A 26057-nucleotide genomic window follows, 5' to 3' on the forward strand; every position below is an offset into this window, starting at 1 on the left:
TAGCCGTATGGCGCAAGGAAGCCCGAGGCTTATGCTGCACCAGCAAAAAAAAAAAAAAAAAAAAAAAATTGAGTTACTCAGAGAGAGAGAGAGAGAGAGAGAGAGAGAGAGAGAGAGAGGGGAGGGAATCACCAAGAAAGAGAATGATGATAATATCCGGCTCAGGACCCTGGGTTTGCCAAGCCCATTGAAGGGCTTTGCTGATGCAACTTGTAAGTTCAAGTTTATGATATCTCTTGTTACATGGTATAACATCCTTTTTGAAGTCAATCTTACAAGCAAGCTACTACAAAATAAGGAAGCAGATTTAAATTCAGCTACAAGCCAATTGCAGGTGACCAAGATTTACCTTGTGTGCTGCAGATGTTCAACAAGTTTTGATAGATGCTACTGAGATTGCAAAGGAGCTAGAGATACCAAACTTTTAGGCAGAACAAGTTAGAAAAAGGAGAAAGAAACGACAGTTTGAGTATGAAGCCCAAGAAGAGGCACTGCAAGATCCAAAGCAGAAATTCAAAGTAGGTTAATACTATGCTGTCTTAGACATGACCGTACAATCTGTTGAAGAGAGATTCCAACTGCTACAACGGTATAATTCCATATTTGGCTTCCTGTATGATATATATACAGTATCAACAAGGTTTGCCAACAAGTATCAACAAGGTTTGCCAAGCCCATTGAAGGGCTTTGCTGATGCAATTTGTAAGTTCAAGTTTATGATATCTCTTGTTACATGGTATAACATCCTTTTTGAAGTCAATCTTACAAGCAAGCTACTACAAAATAAGGAAGCAGATTTAAATTCAGCTACAAGCCAATTGCAGGTGACCAAGATTTACCTTGTGTGCTGCAGATGTTCAACAAGTTTTGATAGATGCTACTGAGATTGCAAAGGAGCTAGAGATACCAAACTTTTAGGCAGAACAAGTTAGAAAAAGGAGAAAGAAACGACAGTTTGAGTATGAAGCCCAAGAAGAGGCACTGCAAGATCCAAAGCAGAAATTCAAAGTAGGTTAATACTATGCTGTCTTAGACATGACTGTACAATCTGTTGAAGAGAAATTCCAACTGCTACAACGGTATAATTCCATATTTGGCTTCCTGTATGATATATATACAGTATCAACAAAAAATGTACTGAAGATGTACTTAAGGCCTGCAACAATTTGGAAAAGTCATTGATGCAATGGAAACAAAGATACTGATGGTGAAGATTTGTGATGTGAACTTATAGCAATATTTCGAATATTTCCAAAGTCAATGCCGCCACAAGGAGTACTTCTCTTCATACTACAACAAAAACTCCTGGATAATGTGCCTAATGTTTCTGTTGCTCTAAGGATCCTTCTCACACTTCCAGTGTCAGTGGTGAATGCAGTTTCTCAAAGCTCAAACTTACAAAAATTTACATATGCTCAACAATGTTGCAAAAGAGACTGGTTTGTTTGGCATCTGTATCGGTTGAACATGCCCAAGCTTCATCACTTGATCTGAAGGAATTGGTGACAAAATTTGCACAGGAAAAGGCACGCAAAGTGAGATTTTGATGTGCCTGAAATTGAAACTTTTGAGAAAATACTTAAATTTTAGCATCACAATTCACATGATTATTCAAAATGATTTGTGTCCTAAAACATTTTCTTTTCTATTTGAGAAAGATAATTAAAGATTGTTGTATTACTTATTTTTGCAATTTAAAATAAATTTAGCAGTTTCAAGTTTTGTGCTTTTCACTTTTTTCTACAAGACATCTGTTTTTGAAAATTGAAGTTGGCAGTTTTTTTGGGGGATGCCTTGCCTAGGGCGCAGAATAGCCTGGCACCGGCACTATCTGTGGTTGATTTTCTGTTTGCTGGACGGAAAACCATGCTACCCTCCCTTTGTACCGACTAACTCAGCCAAATTGTGAAAAAGGCCCGTAAAAATTCCTCATCTCATCGACGGGACTCGAACTCGGGTCTTTTCCACTCGGTTTGGGGAGGACGGCAATTATACCAACTGTGCTAACCACGAGGGCTTTGCATAAATAAATGCTGCTGCATTTTCTGATATATTATTAACATTAGCATAGGCATCTGATGCAAGAAAGCAAGCTTATGCAGCATCAGCCGAAAAAAAAAAAAAAAAACCCATTTCACCCCTCCGTTCGTTCGAAATACCTGTCCAGCTGAGCCTTAAATTTATTTAGGCTATCAACTTCCACAACAAGGGATGGAAGTTTGTTCCACCAACCAACTACCCGCTGGCTAAAGGCAAATTTCCGCACATCTATCCTACATCTGTCTTTCCTCAATTTGAATTTATGCTCTCTCAGGTGATTATTCTGAGCAAGAGGAAGAAGTCCATCAGCACTGAGCATGCTCAAACCATTCAAGGCTTTATACACCTCTATCAGATCACCTCACAGGTGCCTAGTCTCCAGACACTGTAATTTGCAAAACTTAAGCTCTTTCTTCGTAAGAGCAACCCTTTGTTGCATTCACTAATCGTGTTGCCTTCTCTGTACTCGTTCCAGCAGCTCTACATCCTTCTTGAAATGAGGCCTCCAGACCTGTACACAATACTCTAGGTGTGGCCTGACCATTGCCTTATACAAGGGAATAATCACCTCCTTATCCCTGCTAGAAAAATTCCTGTATATCATTGACAAGACACCATGAGCTACTCTTGCAGCCCGTCTGCACTGCTCAGAAAACTTCATATCTGCCTGCACAATTCCCCCAGGTCCTTTTCGTTCTCTACCACTGTCAGTGTAGTACCACAGAGTTGATACGTTGCTCTAGGGTTACTGTTTCCCATAATGTAGTACTTTACATTTGTCAATGTTAAACTTCATTTGCCACCTCTCAGCCCATCTGCTCAACCTTTCCAGATCCTGTTGCAGCAGCATACTGTCAGTAGTGTCTTTAGCAACCCTGCCAACCTTTGTATCGTCTGCGAACTTGGACATTAAGCTTGATATACCATCATCAGTATCATTTATAAATACAGAAAACAATAATGGACCCAACACTGAACCCTGAGGGACTCCACTAATAACATTAGTCCACGATGAGCAGTGTCCATTGGTTACCACTCTGTCTTCTCCCCCTCAACCACCCCTTTATCCATAGCAGCAATCTGCTTCCAATGCCACACTGCTCCAATTTGTGCAGCAGTCTTCCATGTGCAACAGTATCAAAAGCCTTTCTAAGATCCAAATATATAATATCAAAGTTATTCCCTGCATCCAGTTCTTTTGTGACTACTCAATAGTATCCAATCAATTGGTCAGGCAAGACTTTCCCTTAACAAAACCATGCTGTGTCCGAGCTATAACTGAAGTCTTGTCTAGATGATCCTGCAGTGCTTCTTTAACCAGTGCCTCCATTAATTTCCCTGGAACAGAAGTTAAACTCACAGGTCTATAATTACTTGTGTAAGCCTTTGATCCTCCGTTGTGATTTGGGGTCACATTTGCACATCTCCAGTCTATGGGTTTGCTTACTTCCTTTGATGCCTCCTTTAATATAACTGGATAGATCCCATCCACCCCAGGTGCCTTTTTTATGTTTATCCTCAACAATTTCCCCTCCACTTTCCTCTCAGTTATTACAAAATCATCTAGCTCACTGCCAGAGTTTACTTCACCTCTGGCATTCCCCTTTCTGAATAACTCCTCATGTGTGAATGTAGATGCAAATACTCGTTTAGTTTGTTAGCCACCTGAGCAGGTTCATCAACGGTTGAACCATCAATATCCAGTGGACCAATCTGATGAATCCCTTTCCTTCTAGAGTTTACATAGGTAAAGAACTCTTTTCTGTTTTCGTTTGCCTCCTTTGCCAAGGATTTCTCATAATCTGCCTTTGCGTGCGTAATCTCCTTTGTGACTTGGTTACACACCAGCTTGGTTACAGAGAGCTCTCTCTCTCTATCTATCATAGGCTTCCATGTCACCCATTAATTTATATGTATCCCATGCATTTTTCTTCTCTGCCATATGTCTCATTAGTTCATCTGACATCCATTTAGGCCTAAACCTTGAACAATATTTCTTAGTTGGTATGTGAAGCCTAGTAGCTTCCCAAATAAATTCTTTGAATGCTTCCCATTTTGAATTTGCTGTAAGTAACATCATCAGTTGGTCCCACTGTATAGAATTTAAATACTGGCTGAGACCATCATAGTGTTAGTGTTTGATTTTCAGTCAAGATCTTTTCAGAAAACAGTTGTAAAGTGATAGAGATAAATATGAAATTGCAATAATTTTTCAATGGTTTTACAGTAATCCATCGATGTTCATTCATAATATGAAATTAAAAAAAAATATTCTAGATTCGCAAGTCTTTATTCTGTTACTTAAAATTTAGTTATACGTAATGATTTTGCTTACACCACTAAAAGCGGAATGCTTGAACCAGTAAAGAAACATTATCCTGTTGTCTCCTCCTTCCAACCTGGACAATTTAGACATAATTTATAGCGGCGAAAAAAAAAAAAAAAAAAAAACCACCATACACATCGTTTTATTGTAGGTATCCAAGTATTATAGTCAGGGTGAAAAAAATCGTAATAGTCATCTGTTCTTTCAAGACTATCTGTGATCATCCGTGAATTAAATGTCAGGAAATGATTGATGAGCTGTTGTTACTCTCCACAAATAGCCAAGAAGTACGCGGAAAGTAAAACGACGGAATTTTCAAATGGAAAGAAGAGGAGAAAATTGCGAAATCTGTTCATGTACATTAGCAGGTGCTTACGATTTCTGTTGTCTAAGCTTCGCCATTGCATATTTGTCCACCCCAGAGTTTCGTTTCCACCATCATTTCTCTCTCTCTCTCGGTGGCCCAAACACCACCCCTCGTAGATGATGTTCCGGCAGTCTTTCCATTTATGGTTTATAGCTAAACTTTTATTATCAGCGACTAACTGAGGTTTAGAAACGAAATCACAAGTCTTGACTTCACCCTGAGTCTTAGACATCCTTATACGAATAACCATGGGATACTAAAAATTGGGTACTGGATCTCCGTATACCATCTTCAGTAATTAAAAGAAATGAGATCCTTCATAATTCATTTATTTTTATTTATTATCTTGAGAATATAGGTGATCCCGTTTCGATTCACAATTTACAGCTTATGCATTTCTGCCAAAATAGATTCGTATGTTCTCTTCCCTCTGGCTGTTATTTTTCATGTCTAAAAAGCATTTCGATTACTGTGTGTTGTACCCAGTAATCGAAAAATACATTTCAGTTCTTTCGTTTAATTAAAAGCGATTAAACTGTTTTAAGATCTTAGCTTTCCTCGGATGCAGCTTGGCTCACTCCCAGAATAATAATCATCTCGAGCCGTCTTTTAGGATGACTTATTTTTAGCAGAAACAAAATATCTTGAATTGGACACGGTTATAGGTAGTCTTCCTGAGGGTGTATAATGGTAACCCACACCTTTAATATATCCTTGAAATTTTGATTCTCGCAATTTTTGCATATTCTGATTAACAGAATCGATCAGAATTGACTTCATCGACTGAATTTCAACTTGGGATCGGGGAATTCCCATCTGCATTAATTTAAATAACTTGTATATTTTAAAGTTCTATGTAAAAACAAAAGGTTTTTTACGATGCTATAAGATTTCATGGGGATATATTTTAACGCAGAGGTTGAAATCAGATTGGTACTCTTCACTGCTTTTGATCTTCGATCACATTTTGCTCCCACCAAAGGGAGCAGCGCTAAGGCTTTAGCTTATGTTCAACTTAGAGACAAATACCGTTATCCACAGTTTTGCCTAACTAATGTTTTTAAATTTTTAGTATCACCTGAGCAGGCAAATTCGATATACATTTAAAAACTGAGACAGCCGCATGGCTTCCCGAAACATAACCATTACGTGTGCTTTTAACCTTTAGAATTTGTTTGGGTTTGTGCTGCACAGTAAAATACTATATAGTATTAAGCTGCATTGTAATCTCAATACTATAATACTGTTGTATTATTGCGAAGGGCAAACCTACCCAAGTTATAGGGATTAAAGGCAAACACAATACAATAGAACCCTATTAAGAAGTTTTCCAATAGAGTGGAGGTTTTGAACTTCTTACGAGGAAAAACGTCTTAGAAGGGAAAATGACCTGAAGGTATGAAATATTAACTACACAAATTAAAATGAAAAGACACATAAACATAAGTTAAAGATGATTTTTAAGTACTATTTCAGAATTTATAAATATTTTACTCTGCCTATGAGAAACAATTTTAAACTGAAGGTTTCTAATTGCTTAACATTCTGTTCATTAAACTCATTACGAAATACTCCTTACCAAGTTGTAAGGATGAAGTCCAAAGGAGTTCATCCTTCCAATTATAACCCTTCAAATTAGAAAAATATAATTAGTATAATTAATAATTAATATTTGTAGCGTTAAAATAAAACTGTCAAGGAGGGAAGAATAATGAAGACCAATACTGTAGATAGAACAAAAATACAGTAATTCTAATGGTAATCTACAGAAATAAATAAAGTATTATAAATTTAGCTTTCAACATACCTTAAAAGGTCACGATTACAATAAGGCACAGCAACGATCCACTAAGTAATTAAGAACTGTTCAGAACAATCAGAACTTAACCGCAAACGGTTCACTGTGCTTCACTTGGTCGACACTATCCAATTATGAATATCGATGAAAACAATTGCAATATGTCACTTTCCATTATATCAAAATGTTTTTACTAAAAGGTTTTAGGGCTGAAAACCTTTTTAGTAAAAGGTTTTCAGCCCCAGACTACGGAAAATTCACTAATCGAACAAGTTAGTCCACAGTATCCTTTTAGTTCGTAGTAAATCACCGAAGTAGTTGAAATGGCCTCGTTTTTGTTACATCTCATGTTGTGAATGTCTTCACGAGTTGCCCAGATATTGCGCTACCTCGAATAAGCAACGTTTCGTCAGTTGAGAAGACTAATGTTACTTATTCTAGGTGAATACTACGCAGGGGTGGTGGTATCTACCGCTGGCGAAGCGTTGCTTGTTCGAGGTAGTGCAAAATCAGGGCAACTCGTTGTGAAGGCATTCATAATATGAGATGTAACAAAAACGATGCTACGCACTAACTTGTTCGATTACCAAAATGTTTATATTGTTTAATATTTTTTTAAATATAAAAATGAATTTCTATATTTAAAAACTTAAGTGGGGAAACGTCAGAATCATACACTGTGTATTCTTTATCACGTACTTTTTATGCTGGAAAGCTTTTTACCTGGAAACTTCTTACGCGGGAAAATAATACATTACAATATATAGCGTTAATAATATGAATTAAGAAACCAAACCTAGTACAAGGGGAAAACTTCTTATGCGGGGATTTCTTATCTGGGTTTCTATAGAAGTTTTTTCTTCCATTCACTGCTTCGCTGTTCACTTAGATAAAATGCGTTATTCACATTTTGTCTTATACACTTATGAGCCAAAACATTATGACTACTACCTAATAGCGTGTTGGGGCGCCTTACGCCGGGTTCTAGCAGTTATCATGGCAAATTTGATATACAGTGTATATTTAAAAGATAAGACTGGCAAAGTTGCGTTCAACCGCATCCCACAAATGTTCAATGGAATTGATATCGGGAGAAATTTGGCTGCCAAGGGGAGCACACGAAATGCTTGGACTTGATCCCCGAACCATTCCTGCACAATGCGGGCCTTGTTACACGGGACGTCACCTTGTTAAAAGAATCCAGTGCCATCTGGATACAGGGTCACCATGTAGGGCAAAACTTGGTCCGAAACAATGCCGAGTTAGGATCTGGCCGTGAGGATGTGTTAAATGGGGGGATGACGGGAACCAGTAATGTCAGTGAAAACATTTCCCCAAACCATGACACTACCGCTGGCGGCCTGTCTTCGTCCAACCATGCAGTCTGATTGCAGCTGTTCACCTGCTCGTCATCGACATGATGGTGATGGAACCTTGATTCATCAAACCAGGGGACTATTTTTCCAGTCCACAGTACAGGGGAAGGAATCGATGATGATTGGTCAACTTGGGCACATAAAGGTCGCATAGGCCTACTCCGGCACATAGTAGGTGTGTGTGCCCAAGTAGGCCTACTCCGGCCTACTTGGGCACATAGGCCTACTCCGTAGACCTATCTGCATAGCGTCCACAAAAAACCAAACTATTATTTTTAGGCCACCCGAATAATTAAATTCATCTGCCATGCTGTGTGTGTGTGTGTGTCTTATGTCTGTTAAATGAGTGTGTTCTATGGTCGATTTGTCTGTTTTGCTAGACGAAAAACCCCAGTTTCTGGGGGGGGGGGAAACCTTGCTATCCTCGCCTGAAACGCATAGCGTTCACAGGATGGTCTGTTCGATCTGGTAGCAGTCTGCCGTTAACTGGGGATCTTGAGCTGTATGTTGTTCTGGGCAGCATGCTCACCCGCCGTTCACCTTGACTCAGCCAATGGTGGTCTTCCCTTTCTGACACGTTGGGTGTTTGTGCGTTACGCTTCCGACCATTCTTACCACACTACTACAGCGGGCCTCGAACAGCCGACAATGCCTGTGGTCGCTGAGTTGCTTCCCCCCTTCCTAGCACTGCATATCGTTCCCCGTTCTGACTCCATCAGGTCCTTCCCTTTCCCCATTGCGCGGGCTATGTACTGATGAACTGAGGTACTACGATGTCGTCACTATATATTCTGTGCCTGTAGGTAATGTCACTCCTAGGTGCTGTGAAATTCATGGAGACAGGTGGTTATGTTTTGACTCATGAGTATAAGATACCACTTGCAAGCTAATAGCTTCGTAGCAGCTGGCTTCGCATTGGCGTAGATTTTTAAATATTTAGTGGATTCACCAGCTGGGGTGATGCTGTACAATATAAAAAGATATTAGCAACTTAAGCAGAACCATGGATAATGGTATGTATCTTTTAAGTGGGACATTAGCTCAAACCTTAGCACGGAGTGCTTGGCTTCGGTCTTCAGTGAGAGCAGAATGTGATCCCCCATGATCGAAAATCGAACGCAGTTAAAAAGGTTTTAGTCAAAAGTGTACTCTTTTTTTTTACAATGGCGAAACTGCCATACCGCCAAGTCCCCACTGCAGCGAAGGGAGGAGGTAGTCTGATGGTCGGTTTGGTATGGTTGTTCAAGACTATACGTGTTTAATTATTAAATGTAAAAAACAATTTAACTCTAAATATAAAAATCGATAACAACAATTGGTTAAGTAAAAAAAGAGGAAAAACAAACTGCTGCACGAGGTCGGTAGCTCTGCCGGTGCATTCTACGTAAGCTACCGCAAACTTCGCTGCGGTGGCTACACGGTGAATTTCTGAATTGAGGTCTTCTCCTTAGGTAAATTTCAGTGAACTAACCTCAATATAATAACACAGTTTGTTTTTCCTCCGGAGATTTCAGTTACGGGGGATTGGCCAAAATATGAAACTAAAATAAATACGTGTAGCCATTGCAGCACGCTACAGACAATACCGCACCGGAGTTTGTTGTGGGTGGCTGCACGGTGAGTGCATCTGTAGTGAGCTAGAGACTTTGCTTCGGCGCGGTTTGTTTTTCCTATTCTTTGTACTTAGCCCAACAATTAAATTCTGTTTTGAAAAATTTTTAATTAGTAGTAAAATACTATTTTTTCGATCCGTGATCGCTACTCTCCAGAAACTGTCCCAAAACCTTCAACTTTATCTGTTGGGGTCACTAGCCAAAAATGGTTGGACGCCCCCCCTCCTGATTCGAGTGAATGCTCACCACCTGTTCTTTTCGATACTCTTTCGGACTGGCTTCAACTCCAATGACGGTTAAGTTTAATGCAGAGTTGATACAGGGGAAATTTCTTTTTTTTTTTTTTTGCAGACGTGTGCCAGGTTAACAGCCTGAGGTCGAACAGCAGGTTTCTCTGGGAGACAGCGCCCTGGGGATTAATTTCTCTGTGTGTATTCATTTTTCTGTATTGTTTTTTTTTTTTTTTTTTAATTGCTGTAAGAAAAACCTGTCACTCGTGATGTATTCATCATGATATTTACATAAATAAAAATGACACGCTATTCATAGCGATGGCTGAAGTATTCGCACTTCTGCCTACTTCTAAATGAATTAAAGAGAATAATAACAGTTCGCTTATGTTTACCGAGCAGTAGATAATTAGGGTTTGTTTTCTTGTGTGTTCTTACTTTGTCTAATATAATTCAGTATCCCCCCCCCCCCCCCCACACACACACATTAATACATTACAGCCAGTTAACCCAAAAAATTCCAAATTGTCAAGTTCTCTCTGCTAACACAGTGCTGCGACTGTTGGCCTTCCATTCTGGTCGGTGGGTGAAGACTTTTATTTCACACAGAAGGTATGAAAAATGCTTCTCGACCCAGGAAGCCCTTCACTTTCAGTGAGCGTGTTTTTTTTAACTCTCCCTCTCCTCCCGCGCTCAACTGTCCTCTTGTGTGTGCTCAACCGCCGTTCATAATAAAATTCTTTATTTTTATGGAACCATCTATCTGGGAAGTGTACTTTGATAAGTTATGCAAACCTTCTTTCGTGCGCTATCCCATAATTTACTTTGGAAAATTAATATTGTGCATTATTCTGAATAAACTTGAAATTTAACTGGCAATTATATATTTATTTTACATGAAAAGGGATTCTCATCGTACAATTTTCAATTTGTTTTATACTTTTGAATTTTGATTCTTTTTACTTTTATATCTGGCGGACATTCGAATCAGGAATTTTGTTTTTTGTACTTACATTTTAAAAGAAGAAACTATCCTCGCATTAAGGTTTTGTGCAGCTTTATTTTCTATTGCCGAAGTAGTGCATTATGACCCTAGCTCAACAGAAAACCCCAATCCTGCCAACCTTGTCAACAAACACGGTGGATATCCTAGCTAGCACATCTTGTTTCATTTAGGAACTAAGGCACATTATCGTAATTGTGTAACACGTTATTACAGTTTGGTTATTCGTTGAACGTATTGACAAAGAGCAATAATGATATTCAGTGGATTTCGTTTTGACATGATTTAAAATTGGGACAGTTAACTATGTTACAAATTGTCAGGAGACAGTCAAACACTGAAACAATGTAGTAGTAGTGGCATGTGATGCAAGAAAGCAAGTGTATGAGCTTATGCAGCATCAGCCAAAAAAAAAAAAATAAAATAAATAAATAAAAATCACACCATTCCCTCCAAATGCCTGTCCAGTTCCTCCTTAAATTTATTTAACCTGTCAACTTCCACAACGACAGATGGAAGTTTGTTCCAGCAATTAACCACCCGCTGGCAAAAGGCAAATTTCCGCACATCTATTCTATATCTGTCTTTTCTTAATTTGAATTTATGCCCCCTTAGGTTCGTAATCTGAACAAGTGGAAGATCCCATCAGAATTCAGCGTGCTCAACCCATTCAAGGCCTTATATACCCCAATCAGATCACCGCGCAGGTGCCTAGTCTCCAGCCACTGCAATTTGCAGAACTTAAGCCTCTCTTGGTAAGAGGAACCCTTCATTCCCCTCGAGGATGTACAGTACTATACTCTAATTCACTATGCAATTCAGGTTACTCGAATATAACTTGAATTGCATATCACTCAAGAGGTAATGGTACCGCGGTACAATAATTTTCTATAATCTAGAAAATTATAGTATAGGATGTTTGTTCCATTTATCTTGAGACCAGTGAAGCGCCACTTTTATAGAAAAATGTGCGGGGAGAATTTTTTTTTTTTTTTGTTTTATTTGAAGTGGATAAGTGACAAAAGACAGATTGTTTATTGCAGAATTTTGGAATCGATAGGTAATAATAAAGACTATCGAACTTCATTTCCAAACTGGCTCAGTATTTCAAGCTTACCGAGATTTAAGAAGAGAATTTCAGTGAAGAGATTCTCCCAGTAAGCTTTCAGTTTAGCGAGAAGGTATTTGTTTTTAGTTTATGTTGTGAACATATTAAGTATTACTATTTAATTGGGGGAAAAATTGAATACTTCCCCCACCCCCCAACGATTATGCTATTTTTAAATTTTAACAGAACTTGCCTATATTATGCTAATCAAACATTATATTAGAATGACAGTACAGTGTTTAATCGAGAAGATGAGGAATGGGAAATATTACTATCATTATAAAATTCGTTTAATGATGAAATATTAAGTGAACTACTAAAACTCAGAATATTTCCATTTTCTTATAAAAAGGAAGCACAATCATGATTTCGTTTAGAAGTTGGCGAGAGCATTAAAAGAAAATTTTATTTAGTTCACTTTCCGGGAAGTGTTAATATAAAAGACTTTTTTAAAACAACGAACTTTTCTGTTACATCTGTGTGATGTGCGTCCTCTCATTGGTTTCTGCTGATCGCAGTTGAAACTGTTGACTATCAAATTTTCATTATTGACAGCTCCCGTATATGAAACTTTGATAAACTGAAGCCTTTTTCTCTAACCCACTTTGGGTAACCTAACCTTATTTAAATCAGAGTAAGGTGACAGAAGGGTAAGTTACTGCTGTGGATAAAGGCAGAGGTGTACTGCTTAAAAAAAATATAGTATTGGAACGCTCATCTATTAACTACAAATAGTTACCTACGCTTTTTTAATTTGCAAAAATAAATAAGTTAAAGATTGGAATATTTGTTCAGTATTTATTTATAACTATTAAGTAAAAAACAAAGACAAAATATTTTAAAAATCAGAAAAGAAAAAAAACGAAAACAAAAACTCCAAAATAATATAAAAAATACTGCTCAGAAGAATCATAGAAATTGCCATACAGTATCGATTAAGTATTCTTGTGTGACTGCCCTTTTTGTTTGTTGGTCAACAGCAGAACGATGAGACCACAACCAAGTTCAGACATAAAAATTTGGATTCCATAATTCTAGTGGTGGACCGTGTAGTTTAATAAACAACAAACTTGCCACACGTTCAACAAGAATACGGGATCTTTTCTCAGTTAATATTAAATTCATACTGCTGAAGCCACGCTCACATTCAGAAGAACTGCAAGCTATAATTTTGGAATAAGTTTTTATATGTTCCAAATCTGTGGGCACGCTACGACCACCATTAGCTAAATAATCCCTGTAGGCATTCAAACATTTTGTGATTCAAACATCTCTCTATAAAGGAGATGTTTGTGATTCAAACATCTCTTTTATAGAGAGATTCTGTTTCATTTTCTCCAAGATCAATTTCAGATGGGGATTCGCAACTCTTTTATAATGTCCGAAGTTGAAATTCCTTCAGTAAATTCACTAGAATCTGTACTAACGCTCAGCCTATGCTTCATATTATTAATAATGTTTAGAAATTGATTTCTATGAATTAATGTTACTTTGTTATTGTCTGTTAATGTTACTGAAAATAATTGCATTTTTTTCAATAGCATCTGAGGCTTCTAACAATTTTTTTCCTTTTTGAGGATCTTTTAAAAATTCCAAGTAACGAATTGTACGACCAATCAATTTGTCTGCATATACTATTGTCGTATCTCGTTTTTGCAATGACTCTGAAAGAATCGATAGCTCAAACAATACATCATACATCAGGACTAAATTTAGAACAAACTGTTTGGATGAAATTCGTTTGTACACTGGTGTGCAAAATTTAAGGACCAGTCAGGTTTTCACCTGTAGCTTCTCATAGGAGTGGCCTGGATATTGGAAAAGCATACCAAAGGAACCTCGGGAGGTACAGAAATGATGAAGGAAACAACACCGACACAACGACGAAAACAAAATGGTACAGAGGGACTTTATTCAAAAACGGCAACATAGCACTGGCTGCCATGATACAGATGCATCACTGCCAAAGATGGAACAAAGGGAAGAGGTGGTCCTCAGTAGGAGATATGGCCACCCCCTAATGTCGATACAGGCTTTGCACCGCCTGTCCATACTTAGAACAATGTTGTTGATAAGTTATTGCGGTAACATCGTCCATTCCTCTGTCAGCGCCATCTTGAGCTGGTGAACATTTTCTGGTGGGCGTGGACGTGCCGCTAGGCATATCCCCCCTGAGCGTCTCATATGTGTTGAATAGGATTTAGATCCGGGCGACCGGCCAAACCAATACATACGAACAATGTCCTCACTTTCCAAAAGCATATCAACAGCTGCAGTGCGATGGGGTGTGGCGTTATCATCCATAAACACAAACTCGGGCCAGTTGGAACCTCGGAACAGATGCACATGGAGAAGGATTACCTCAGTACAGTAGCGGGCACCGGTTACAGTATCCCTTTCCAGTATCTGGAGTTGTGTACGTCCATCCAAGATAACGCCTCGACCGTCATATTGATTCCTTTCAGTGATGTGCCAGATTAGCTGACGTCCAGAATAGCTGCTGAGACTGAATATACTCTCATCAGTAAAGAGTACCTTAAGTAAAGATTTTGTGGTTGTAACCTTTAGAAATAGTGTTGGTCCTTAAGTCTTGCACACCAGTGGAGTTGTCCGTTGAACGTGGATTGTTCAATTTTGTTTCGGTTGTTATCTTTACTGGCATTTTCAAAATGATGGCATAAAGATGCAAAATTTTGCCAAACTGCCCATACGGTCCTAAAGGAGCTGGCCACCCACCCTTCATTTAAATACCCGTCCAATCCTTTTAATTTCTTAGCCGATGCTGGTAGCGCATGCTTCTATTTCTCTGTTTTTTTTTTTTTTTTTTTTTTTGGAGATTGACTGTACAAAGTGTATAGCTTGTCCATACATATTTGAAAATGGTTAATTCCATGAACTTCTGATATTGCATCTCCAACTGATAAGTAAAGCCGATGGTTTAAACAATGGCAAATGATCAAATTTGGATATTTTTCTAATAATTTATTTCCAACTCCAGATTTTCTGCCCAACATAACACTTGCCCCATCGCTCGTAAAAGAAATTCAAGTGTTTTAAATAATTTTCGTCAAATCCATATTTTTCAAGACATTTTAAGAGGCACTTATTGTGAAAGCTGTTTGATCTGGTAATTCGATTAAATCAAGAAACAAGTAATGCGGATCTTTCATTTTATTGGTTTCATATTTTAAATAAATAATCAGTAGATTTCTTGCTTAGAGTGGTAGACTCATCAATGAGAATTGATATGTTTCCACGTATGTCCACAATTTGTTGACACAATTTTAATTTCATTTAGCTTGTGACATGCTCAATTATATTAGTAGCACTTAATCTTGAACGCGAACCGTTTGCAATAACAGGGCCATTCAATTCTTGAAGTTGTAACAACTCAAAATGGTCAGAATATGGTCGATCATGTTTCTCAATATAATATGCAATTATAAAACCTTACAAGTACTAGAAATTTCGGAGTCATTCATTTGATCAATTACCGCTTCTAAATGTTGTTCATTTGCAGCTTGCAAGATTTTCATCAGCCTATATATGTGAAGTACTTTTTGAATGTTCATAAATTTTCTTACGCAAAGATGTCAGTTGTGCACTTCTATCTTTGCCAAAAGATGATACCACTACCAAACTCCATTCCTTTGAAATGCTAACCCTCTACGTTTTAGACGGCCCTAATTTTTTTACAGCAGCACAAGCCAACCATCCTAATGTTTCGGCGTCGCATGTAAACCATGGATATGCTTTTTTCTTCTCAGTCCACCTGTTAGCATTCCAAACGTGGGGCTAATTAAATTTTAATTCTGTGTCGCTGTTTCTCTCATCTTTAGATCTTGATGGGAAAGAAGAAGTCATGTCGTTATCATTTCCACACGTTTGTACATTTTCTTGCACAGTTTTCAGTTTTTTTTTTTTATCAAGAAATCTATTTAATGTTGTTTGCTTGCGTTTTTCGCTCATTTTGTATTTAATTTTTAAATACTGAAATTACGTAAATTTAAATTTATATATTTAAGCCCGTTAAAATTAATTTTTTTACCTAAGAAGAAGCAGTAATAAATAAGTTAATTAATCTAAATGGTAGAGATCGGTCATAAACTCACATGTATATTATATATATATAATACATATATGAATGACCAAAAAAAAAAAATCCTATACGTCGTTCTCCAGAAGACTATATGATCACGCCATATCGACTGTACAGTAACTGAATCGGACTTCAGACTCGCTGTTCATAGAACAATGAGTTCTAACGTTCAGCTCATGGCGAATCAAAATGCAGCGTTCGCACCCCTCACAGTATATCTCATTTGTTGTATCTCTTTATCTAACACATTGTACTTTAGTAAGAAACTTTCAAGTTTCATCGCGAAATTTATAATTTTGTTTTTAAATAAATTATTAATTTTAAAGATTACTATTAATATATATTTTTAGTAGCAATGGATAAAATAGATATTTCTCCCTCCCCTTTGATTATGCCATTGTTTCAAAATCATCATCATCAGCCATTTTCAATCCACTGCAGGATTGAAGGCTTAGTAGAACTTTCCAGTTCTTTCTGTTTTGTGCAATGGCCATCCATTTACTACCCACAAACTCATGAATTTCATCTGTCCATCTCCGTTGTCTTCCAGGTTTTCTTCTAGCTCCTTGGGTACCATTCTGTTATTTTCTTAGTCCATCTGTCATCATATCTTCGAGTTAGCTATGTGCCCTCCAGCAAATGTTTCATAATATTAGGTGTATAAATTTAATGGTTTTCTATTATGGCATTTAGAAAAAAGTACCGGAACGTTGTTCCGGCCCGAATTCACCACTGGATAAAGGGATGATTAAGTGGAAGAAGACAGAGTGATTATTAATGGGCACTGCTCTTCGTGGATTAACGTTATTAGTGGATTCCCACATAGTTCAGTGCTGGGCCTGTTGTTGTTTTCAATGCTTATTAATGATATTGATGAAGGTATATAAAGCTTAATGTCTAAGTTGGCAGAGTGGTTAACGACAGTAATCAAGGAAAATTAGGTCGATGGGCTGAGAAATAGCTGTTGAAGTTTAACATTGACAAATGTAAGGTACTGCATAGGGTGGCAGTAATCCTAGAGTAACTAATCAGCCGTGTAGTACTACGTGCAAGCTGGTGGAAAATGAAAAAAAAAAAAAAAAAAGAAAGAAAGAAAAAAAAAACTTGTAGAGGGAGTAATTGTGCAGTCAGATATGAAATTCTATGAGCAGTGCAGACGTACTGCCAGAACAGCTCATGGGGTTTTGTCAATGATATTTAGAAACTTTGCTAGCAGGGATAAGGAGGTGATTGTCCATTTGTATAAAGCCATGGTTAGGCCGCATCTTGAGTAGTGTATACAGGTCTGGAGGCCTCACTTTAGGAAGGGAGTAGATCTGCTGGAATGGGTGCAGAGAGGGGCAACCAGATTGGTGAAGGGAATGGAGGAGTGCTCTTACCAAGCATCTTGAGACCAAGCACCTGCGGGGAGATCTGATTGAGGTGGACTGGCCTTGGACTGGATTGAGTAAGCTGAATGTTAATGGTATTCTTCCATTTGCTGAGGCTATACACGTCTGGGGACATAAATTCAAGTTGAGGAAGGATGGTTGCGGGGTAGATGTGTGAAAGTTTGTCTTCAGCCAGCGGGTGGTTGACTGTTGGAACAGACTTCCGTCTTTTGTTTTGGAAGCGGATGGTTTGAATAAATTCAAGGGGGAACTAGAAAAATTCTTGTAAGGTACGGACGGGTGAAGTTTTTTTTTTTTCTTTTTTTTTTTTTTTTTGGCTGATTCTACATAAGCTTGCTTTCTTGCATCATTTGCCATTGCTGCTACTACTAAGTTCGCATTGTTCAAAGGTTTGCGTGAAGACATTTTACTCACTTTTCTGCATAAGTTTGACACGATAACCTCAAAAATAAACCGAGTTTATACATACTGATAAACACTGCTGCATGGTGCTCTCAAGGTCAAGAAACAAATGACCGAAGGCATTGTTGCCAGCATATGAAGATTTAGTTTACAAATTCCCAGCATTTACTCGTAGAACTCATGACATTCGGTTGGCTAATAAATGTAGGCCATTTACTATGCATTTTATGTGTGTATATATTCCTTACGTTTAATTTGGAAATGCTATCTGCTACACGTATACGCGACGAGTTAAAATGTTTTTTTTTAGGTGTTATGCCGACACAATATACACGTGTGAGTTTTATTTTGCGTATCATATTAGCATCACTATTGGCAAAATGATGCAAGGAAGTAGAACTTATACAGCATACCCAGTATTTTTCGAACACGTTTTGTAAACATGTCAATGTCTTCATACATTGGCGTATGCCTTTGCTAGACTTAAGGCAATTATTATATTTAATGGCGTTCTTAAGTACATTTTAATGAAAATTTTCTTTCAAAATAACCATTCTTATACTACGTGGGTTCTTCACAGTATATTTTTATTTTTAGAACTGAATACTAATGTAAGATTTATTGTGTAGATAAAATAACTCATGACATTTATCCTTAACGGTGATTAATGAGAGAAAGATGTGCCTGGCATATTAATTTCATAGACTGTTCTAGGGTAAGCATTTTATCTTGCTTTACCGAAATACACTAATAATAAATGTAATCTTCTTGGACGTCATCGTTTACCATTAACCAACGTGTTGAATTAGGAACGCGTAGGGATCGACGCTTTCCGAGTATACACTGAAGTGGTGCATAATTGAAGCATTGCCGCTAATGTCTCATTAGTAGTGTTTACCGTTAGCCGGCAGACGAGCTGTGTGGATCAAGCTTTTAACGAAATCCGGAAATCTTAGCGAGCTCTTACGGAAATTGTTAGATTTATCAGAAAGGTACAAGGGGAAACGGAAAACTTTCTTCCTTAGATTGGCAGTTAATAGAAATTAAAGTGCGCGTATTGTTTGGTAGAATGCAAGTCTGAAAGCAGCAAAATTACCCTAGCTATGGAATGGAGTTAATTGGATACATTCAGTACTGTGAACTTCCTGGCAAACGGTAGTGCTTTGGAAAATCTCTCTCTCTCTCTCTCTTTCAATGATGCACGATATATAACATTTATTGAATTATTGTAAATGCACAAATTTGAACTTAACTTTTTTTTTTTTTAAGTTTATTGTTTCAGATAAAGTCAAGAAGTTTATTTTTCTTCTTTCAGGGCTACCTCATGGCACAAAACCACCACCTCCTCTAACAATGCAACCACCCTATGGTCATACAAAACCCGTTGGAAGAAATATGGCTGCAGTTTCTCCACTTCACCAGGTACCACCACATGCAAATAATGTATTTTCATCATTTGGATCTGGCAATAATCCTGCGCTCAATGCAACCAGAACATCAAGTTTTGCTGCAGCACTTCGAAAACTGGCCAAGCAGGCTGTTGACCCTATAATAGGTAATTTCAATTATAGTTTTATTTTTGTGTAAGAAAGGCACAAGGCATTGGTAACACTCAGTAAGTATATGTTTGCTATTTTTAAATGAATTGGTTACCTTCTACAGTCCTCATTATTTATTAAACAGGATAGATTTAGATTATGTAATTTTTTTATAGTGTGATTTTTTAACACTGTAAAACCAATTTGTTTCCTATTTTATTTGCTTTGTATTTTTCAGATAAGATTAATGATAACTTTATTTATTTTCTTTTATTTAATGGTATAAACAAATCAACCTGAATATAAGTAGAAGTGCGCATCTTATGCTGAAAGATGTAACTAATGATTAAATCACATTGAGAATTTTTTTTCCATTTGATTTAATTATTGTTATTGTTGTTGTTAGTATTATTATCATCATTATTATTATTATAAGTATTTGTTAAATAAACACTGTCGCAATTAATATGGCAGGTGTGCAGGGATCAGAAGTGACTTTTCCTTTCCTTTTTTCCCCTTTTCTTTTTTCTTTAAGCTCTTTTGCACTCTAAACTCACTCCAAATAAATCAACTGTAGTTCACAATACTTTCAAGAAGAGATTATTTTGTTTTCACTTTCTCTACTGGAAAATTGAGAATTTTGGTGGTTTGTTTGGTAATAGGCTAAAATTGTAATGACCAGAAAAATATTTTTTTAAATTATACATGTCCACTAATACAAGCTTTTAGTGATGGGAGTGGATCTAGTTACAATTTAAAATAGTCTGCTGAGGGATTAAATTTTTGAGAAGACATCCAAATGCTCTGTTAACATTATTAGTGGCAAATGATACAAGTGATACAAGAAAGCAAGTTTATGCAGCATCAGCCACAGTGGGGGGGGGGGGGGGGGGGATCAACACTTCCCATTTAACCTATCCATTCCTCCCAGTAAATTTTCCAGTTCTTCCTTGAATTCATTTAAGCCATCAACCTCCACAACAGAAGATGGAAGTTTGTTAAAGCAATAATCCACCCACTGGCAAAAGGAAAACTTCCACACATCTATTCTACAACTTCCTTTCCTCAATTTGAATTTATCTCCTCAATTGTGTAATCTGAGCATGAGGAAGAATCCTATCAGCATTGAGCTTGCTCAAACCATTCAAGGCCTTTTTCACCTCAGTCGGATCATCTTGCAGGGGCCTAGACTCCAGATGATGAAATTTGCAGAATTTGGCCTTTCTTGGTAAGAGCAACCTTTTGTTCCCATCACCAATCTCATTGCCCTTGTCTGTATTTGTTCCAGCAGCTGTATGTCCTTCCTAAAATGAGACCTCCAGACATGTACGCAATACTCAATTTATACAGCAGTCTTCCCTGTGCAACGGTATCAAAAGCTTTCCTGAAATCCATATATATGATATCAAAATTATTTTTTATATCCAGTTCTTTTGTGACCACATTGTAGTATTGAATCAAATTGGTCAGACAAGACTTCCCCTTAATAAACCCATGCTGTGTCTGTACTATAACTGTAGTCTTGACTAGATGATGCTACAATGCTTCTTTAACCAGTGAATCTGTTATTTTCATCAGAACAGAAGTTAAACTAACAGGTCTAATTACTCATGTCACTCTTTGATCCCCTTTTGTGAATTGGAGATACATTTTTACATGTCTAGTCCAAGGGGACCTCCACTGAATACAAGGATATTCTTCTTCTTCTTCTTCTTCTTCTGGTGTTATAACCCAGGGTGGGTCTTAGCCTAGCCTTCTCAATGATGTTCCACCAATAAGGCCCTCCCAGAAGTCAAACTTCTCCAACTTCTTATTCTCATGGTCTTTAAGTCCTCTTCTACGTCATCCATCTTTTCCATAGTCTTCCAAGGCGCCTCCGTAGCCAGGTGGGAAGGAGCAGCAGTGCGTAGCACACGCTTCTTGATTAGACCGGGGTTCGAGCCCGTCACCACCAAATACGGAGGATGCGGAAAGGTCAGGGAATGACCACCGCATATCCCGGAGCAATATGGCCTTAGTTGCTAATGCTCCTAAAAACCAAATAACTAACTAACTAACTAACCATAGTCTTCCCGATAGGTTTCCATTCCATTATCCTCTTAGTTGTTCTGCTGTCATCCATTCTCATATGTCCCAACCAGGCAAGTCTCTGGCTCTTCACAAATCTGACACTGTCCACATCCCGAATAAGATTGTCAAGTTCATGGTTCATTCTGATCCTCCAGGATCCATCAACATCTTGTATGGGTTCCAAGACTTTTCAGAAAATTCTACGCTCGAACAGTCTCAACAACCACTCATCTTTACTCGTTAATGTCCAAGCTTCACAACTCTATGTTACGCCTGGTCTAATGAGACTTTTGTATATCCTTAATTTTAAATGTCTGTTTAATTCTCTGGACTTCATTAGTTTTTCATGTGCATAGATGCATCTCTTTCCACTCAGAATACGGGACTTAATTTCATTAGTAATAGAGTTGGACTGGTTTATCTGCGAACCTAGATAGGTGAAATTTTGAACATGCTCAAACGAGAAGCTGTTGGTTCTTAAATTTTCTTGTTATCTGCCATTCTCTGGATTTCCATATATTTTGTCTTTGCTTCATTTATCCTAAGTCCTCTTCTTTGTGCTTCACTATCCGGCCTGGCCACTGCTTCCTCCAGTTCTCCTTTGGTCCTGCTGACAATAGCAACATCATCAGCATATGCTGATGATGTTGCTATTGTGTCTTTGTGCCTGTGTCCAGTCACTTCTAATTTTCTGACAGCTGCCTCTAAAACAAAGTTAAATAATGCAGTAGAGAATGCATTGCCCTGTCTAATACCAGCAATAATGTCAAAGGGAGTCGTCAACTCATTGTCAATTCTCACCACTGCTTTAGAGCCAGCCAGAGTTGCATTTATGAACCTAACAATCTTTGCAGGTATGCCCAGGAGAAGGAGATCATATATCATTTCCTCTCTGTTGAGTGAATCAAAACCTTGTTTGAATTCTACTTATAGGTTAAATAAGTGTATAATACCTCAAATGCTTTTTCCTGTATCTGCCTCAAAATGAAAATTTGGCCAATTGTTGAGTGATTGGGTCTGAAACCACACTGATATTCTCCAATGATTTTCTCTGAATACGCTGCCAATCTGTTTTAAATAACTGCCAACAAAACCTTGTAAGTAACACTCAGTAATGTAATACCTCTATAGTTAGAGCAAAGCAGTTTATCACCCTTCTTGTGAATTGGCTGTATGGTTCCAAGTGTCCATTCATCCGGGATTTTTTTTCAGACCATATTAATATCAGATTACGTATTCTTCTCCATAGCTTGACTCCACCATTCTTGAGCAAGAATGGTGGAGCAACTATTGTGAGAGCATTTCTGAATCCAAGGATGCTCTCATAATTATGGCTAAGGATTTGCTTACTTCTTTTGCTGCCTCCTTTAATATAATTGGATGGATCCCATCCACCCCATGTGCCTTACTTATGTTTAACAAAATCCTTTAGCTCCTTGTTAGAGTTTGATAAACTTTTGGCATTTCCCTCCCTAAATAATTCCTCATGTGTGAATTTAGATGCAAAATACTCATTCAGTTTGTCGGCTACCTGAGCAGGATCATTGACATTCGAAGTACCAATATCAAGTGGCCCAATACGATTCATCCCTTTCCTTCTAGAGTTTACATAAATAAAGGAGTCTTTGCATCCTTTGCCAAAGATTTCTTATAGTCTGACTTCGCTTACCTAACCTCCTTTGTTACTTGATTACAGATCAGCTATATCTACCATAAGCTTCTGTGTCATCTGATATTTTATATGCATCCCATGCATTTTTCGTCTCTGCTGCAAGTCTCATTAGTTCATCTGACATCCATTTAAGATTAAACCTCGAACGATATTTCTTAGTTGGTGGGAAAAGTCAGTATCTTCCAAGATTAATTCCTTGACTGCTTCCCATTTAGAATCAGTTGGCCCCACTGTATAGAATATAAAAACTGTGTGAGACCACTGTAATCACATTTACGAAAGCAAAAACCCTTCCCTTTACACCTGATGGTCGTTACATCTTTAAGTAAATCCCACATCAGTACACTATGATCACTGCTACCAAATGGTTCCTTTATCAGCAAATTCTTAATGCATGAATAATCTTTGCTGATAATCAGATCAAGAGTATTATTCCTGCTGGTCCTCTCGAATATTCTGCTGTAGAAAACAATCATCCAATAAATCCACAAAAGTCTTGCTAGTATGAGTTACCAACTCACAATTTCCATTCAATATCTGGGAAGTTAAAATCCCCCCATTACAAGACATTCTGATTTATTGGCCCACTCTATTTCTCTGTACTTGTACTTGTGTTTGTTGTACTCATAGTAGTTATTAGGCCTGTAACACGCTGCTACCCTCATTTTTGCTTTCACAGTGTTTATGTCACACCAAACTCACTCAACATTGCACCGTCCATCCATGTCAGCTGGATTCACTGCCTTAGATTTTATGCATTTCTTAACTAACGGCATAATCCCTCCTCCCTTCCTATTCTGTGTGCCCTGTCTGTACACATTGTACTCTCCGAAATTCTGTGTGACCCCAAGTTTCTGATATCCCAATAATATCTGCCTATGATGTCTTCACCAGCACTCAAATTCATCAAATTAATATACTATACTTCTAGCAATCTTGTACATGTAAGTATTCATGCACCTGTTCTTACTCTTAGTTACCCTAACACAGCCCATATATTTACTTGTTCCATGATGACTCCCAGCAGTCTTTGAAATCCCTAGCAACTTGCTTTCCAGGCTGCTCATTCCAATAGAAGCAGCGCAAAAATCACTTTCACCTCTGAGTGCGGCTACTCCTGGTTTGTGATTGCAAAACTAGCAGTTTTCCAGCCCACCCAACACTGCCTCAATAGTATCAGATGAAATATCAAATATTCTTGCACCCTTTCTATTTAAGTGTATATCATCCATGTAGAAACAGCTCCTCCTGTTAACAAGCACAGACCGTGTTGAGAAAAATTTCACCCTACAAGCCTTGCGCAATCTCTTCAGGGGTTAGCTGATTGACAAAGTTTGCATTGTGCACTTCCTCCTTTCATGCCTGGGCAGAATTGCAGACACCTTCAAATTTAATCATAGCTCACAACTTAGCATTTAGCATTAGTATTTCAAAACACCTGTCCAGCTGAGCCTTAAACTTATTTAGGCTATCAACCTCCACCACAAGGGATGGAAGTCTGTTCCACCAACCAACCACCCGCTGGCTAAAGGCAAATTTCCGCACGTCTATCCTACATCTGTCTTTCCTCAATTTGAATTTATGCCCTCTCAGGTGATTTTTCTGAGCTAGAGGAAGAATCCCATCAGCATTGAGCATGCTTAAACCATTCAAGGCTTTAGCATTAGCATTAGTAGAGGCATTTGATGCAAGAAAGCAAGCTTATGCAGCATCAGCCAAAAAAAAAAAAAAAAAAAAGTAACATAAATAAATAAAAATAACCACTTCCACTTCACCCCTCTGTTCATTCGAAATACCTGTCCAGCTGAGCCTTAAACTTATTTAGGCTATCAACTTCCACGACAAGGGATGGAAGTCTGTTCCACCTACCAACCACCCGCTGGCTAAAGGCAAATTTCCGCACATCTATCCTACATCTGTCTTTCCTCAATTTGAATTTATGCCCTCTCAGGTGATTATTCTGAGCAAGAGGAAGAATCCCATCAGCATTGAGCATGCTCAAACCATTCAAGGCTTTGTACACCTCTATCAGATCACCTCGCGGGTGCCTAGTTTCCAGACACTGTAATTCGCAAAACTTAAGCCTTTCTTCGTAAGAGCACCCCTTTGTCCCATTCACCAATCTAGTTGCCCTTCTCTGTACTTGTTCCAGCAGCTCTACATCCTTCTTGAAATTAGGCCTCCAGACCTGTATACAGTACTCTAGGTGTGGCCTGACCATTGCCTTATACAAGGGAATAATCACCTCCTTATCCCTGCTAGAAAAATTCCTATATATCATTGACAATACACTATGAGCTACTCTTGCAGCCCGTCTGCACTGCTCAGAGAACTTCATATCTGCCTGCACAACCACCCCCAGGTCCCTTTCACTCTCTACCACTGTCAGTGTAGTACCACACAGTTGATACGTTGCTCTGGGGTTGCTGTTTCCCATATGTAGTACTTTACATTTGTCAATGTTAAACTTCATTTGCCACCTCGAAGCCCATCTGCTCAACCTTTCCAAATCCTGTTGCAGCAGCATAGTGTCAGTAGTGTCCTTGACAACCCTGCCAACCTTCGTATCGTCTGCAAACTTGGACATTAAGCCTGATATACCATCATCAATATCATTTATAAATACAGAAAACAATAAAGGACCCAACACTGAACCCTGAGGGACTCCACTAATAACATTAGTCCACGATGAGCAGTGTCCATTGATTACCACTCTCTGTCTTCTCCCCCTCAACCACCCCTTTATCCATAGCAGCAATTTGCCTCCAATGTCACATTGCTCCAATTTGTGTAGCAGTCCTCCATGTGCAACAGTATCAAAAGCCTTTCTAAGATCCAAGTATATAATATCAAAGTTATTCCCTGCATCCAGTTCTTTTGTGACTGTATCATAGTATCCAATCAAATTGGTCAGGCAAGACTTACCCTTAACAAAACCATGCTGTGTCCTAGCTATAACTGAAGTCTTGTCTAGATGATCCTGCAGTGCTTCTTTAACCAGTGCCTCCATTAATTTTCCGGGAA

General features: G+C 38.1%; 1 protein-coding gene across 2 annotated transcripts in view; it reads left to right on the forward strand.

Moving 5' to 3' along the window:
• LOC150089910 (genetic suppressor element 1-like) overlaps positions 1-26057 on the forward strand; it is a 488677-nt gene that overhangs the window by 326599 nt on the left and 136021 nt on the right. For both annotated transcript variants that reach the window (XM_090389701.1, XM_090389702.1), the window contains exon 3: positions 19069-19308. In XM_090389701.1, coding sequence (XP_090245827.1) covers positions 19069-19308 — 240 coding nt within the window. The remainder of the gene's footprint in view (positions 1-19068; positions 19309-26057) is intronic.

This window comes from Mastigoproctus giganteus, chromosome 2, assembly GCF_048544385.1.
Source record: "Mastigoproctus giganteus isolate SK-2022 chromosome 2, ASM4854438v1, whole genome shotgun sequence".
Taxonomy (NCBI): Eukaryota; Metazoa; Arthropoda; class Arachnida; order Uropygi; family Thelyphonidae; genus Mastigoproctus; species Mastigoproctus giganteus.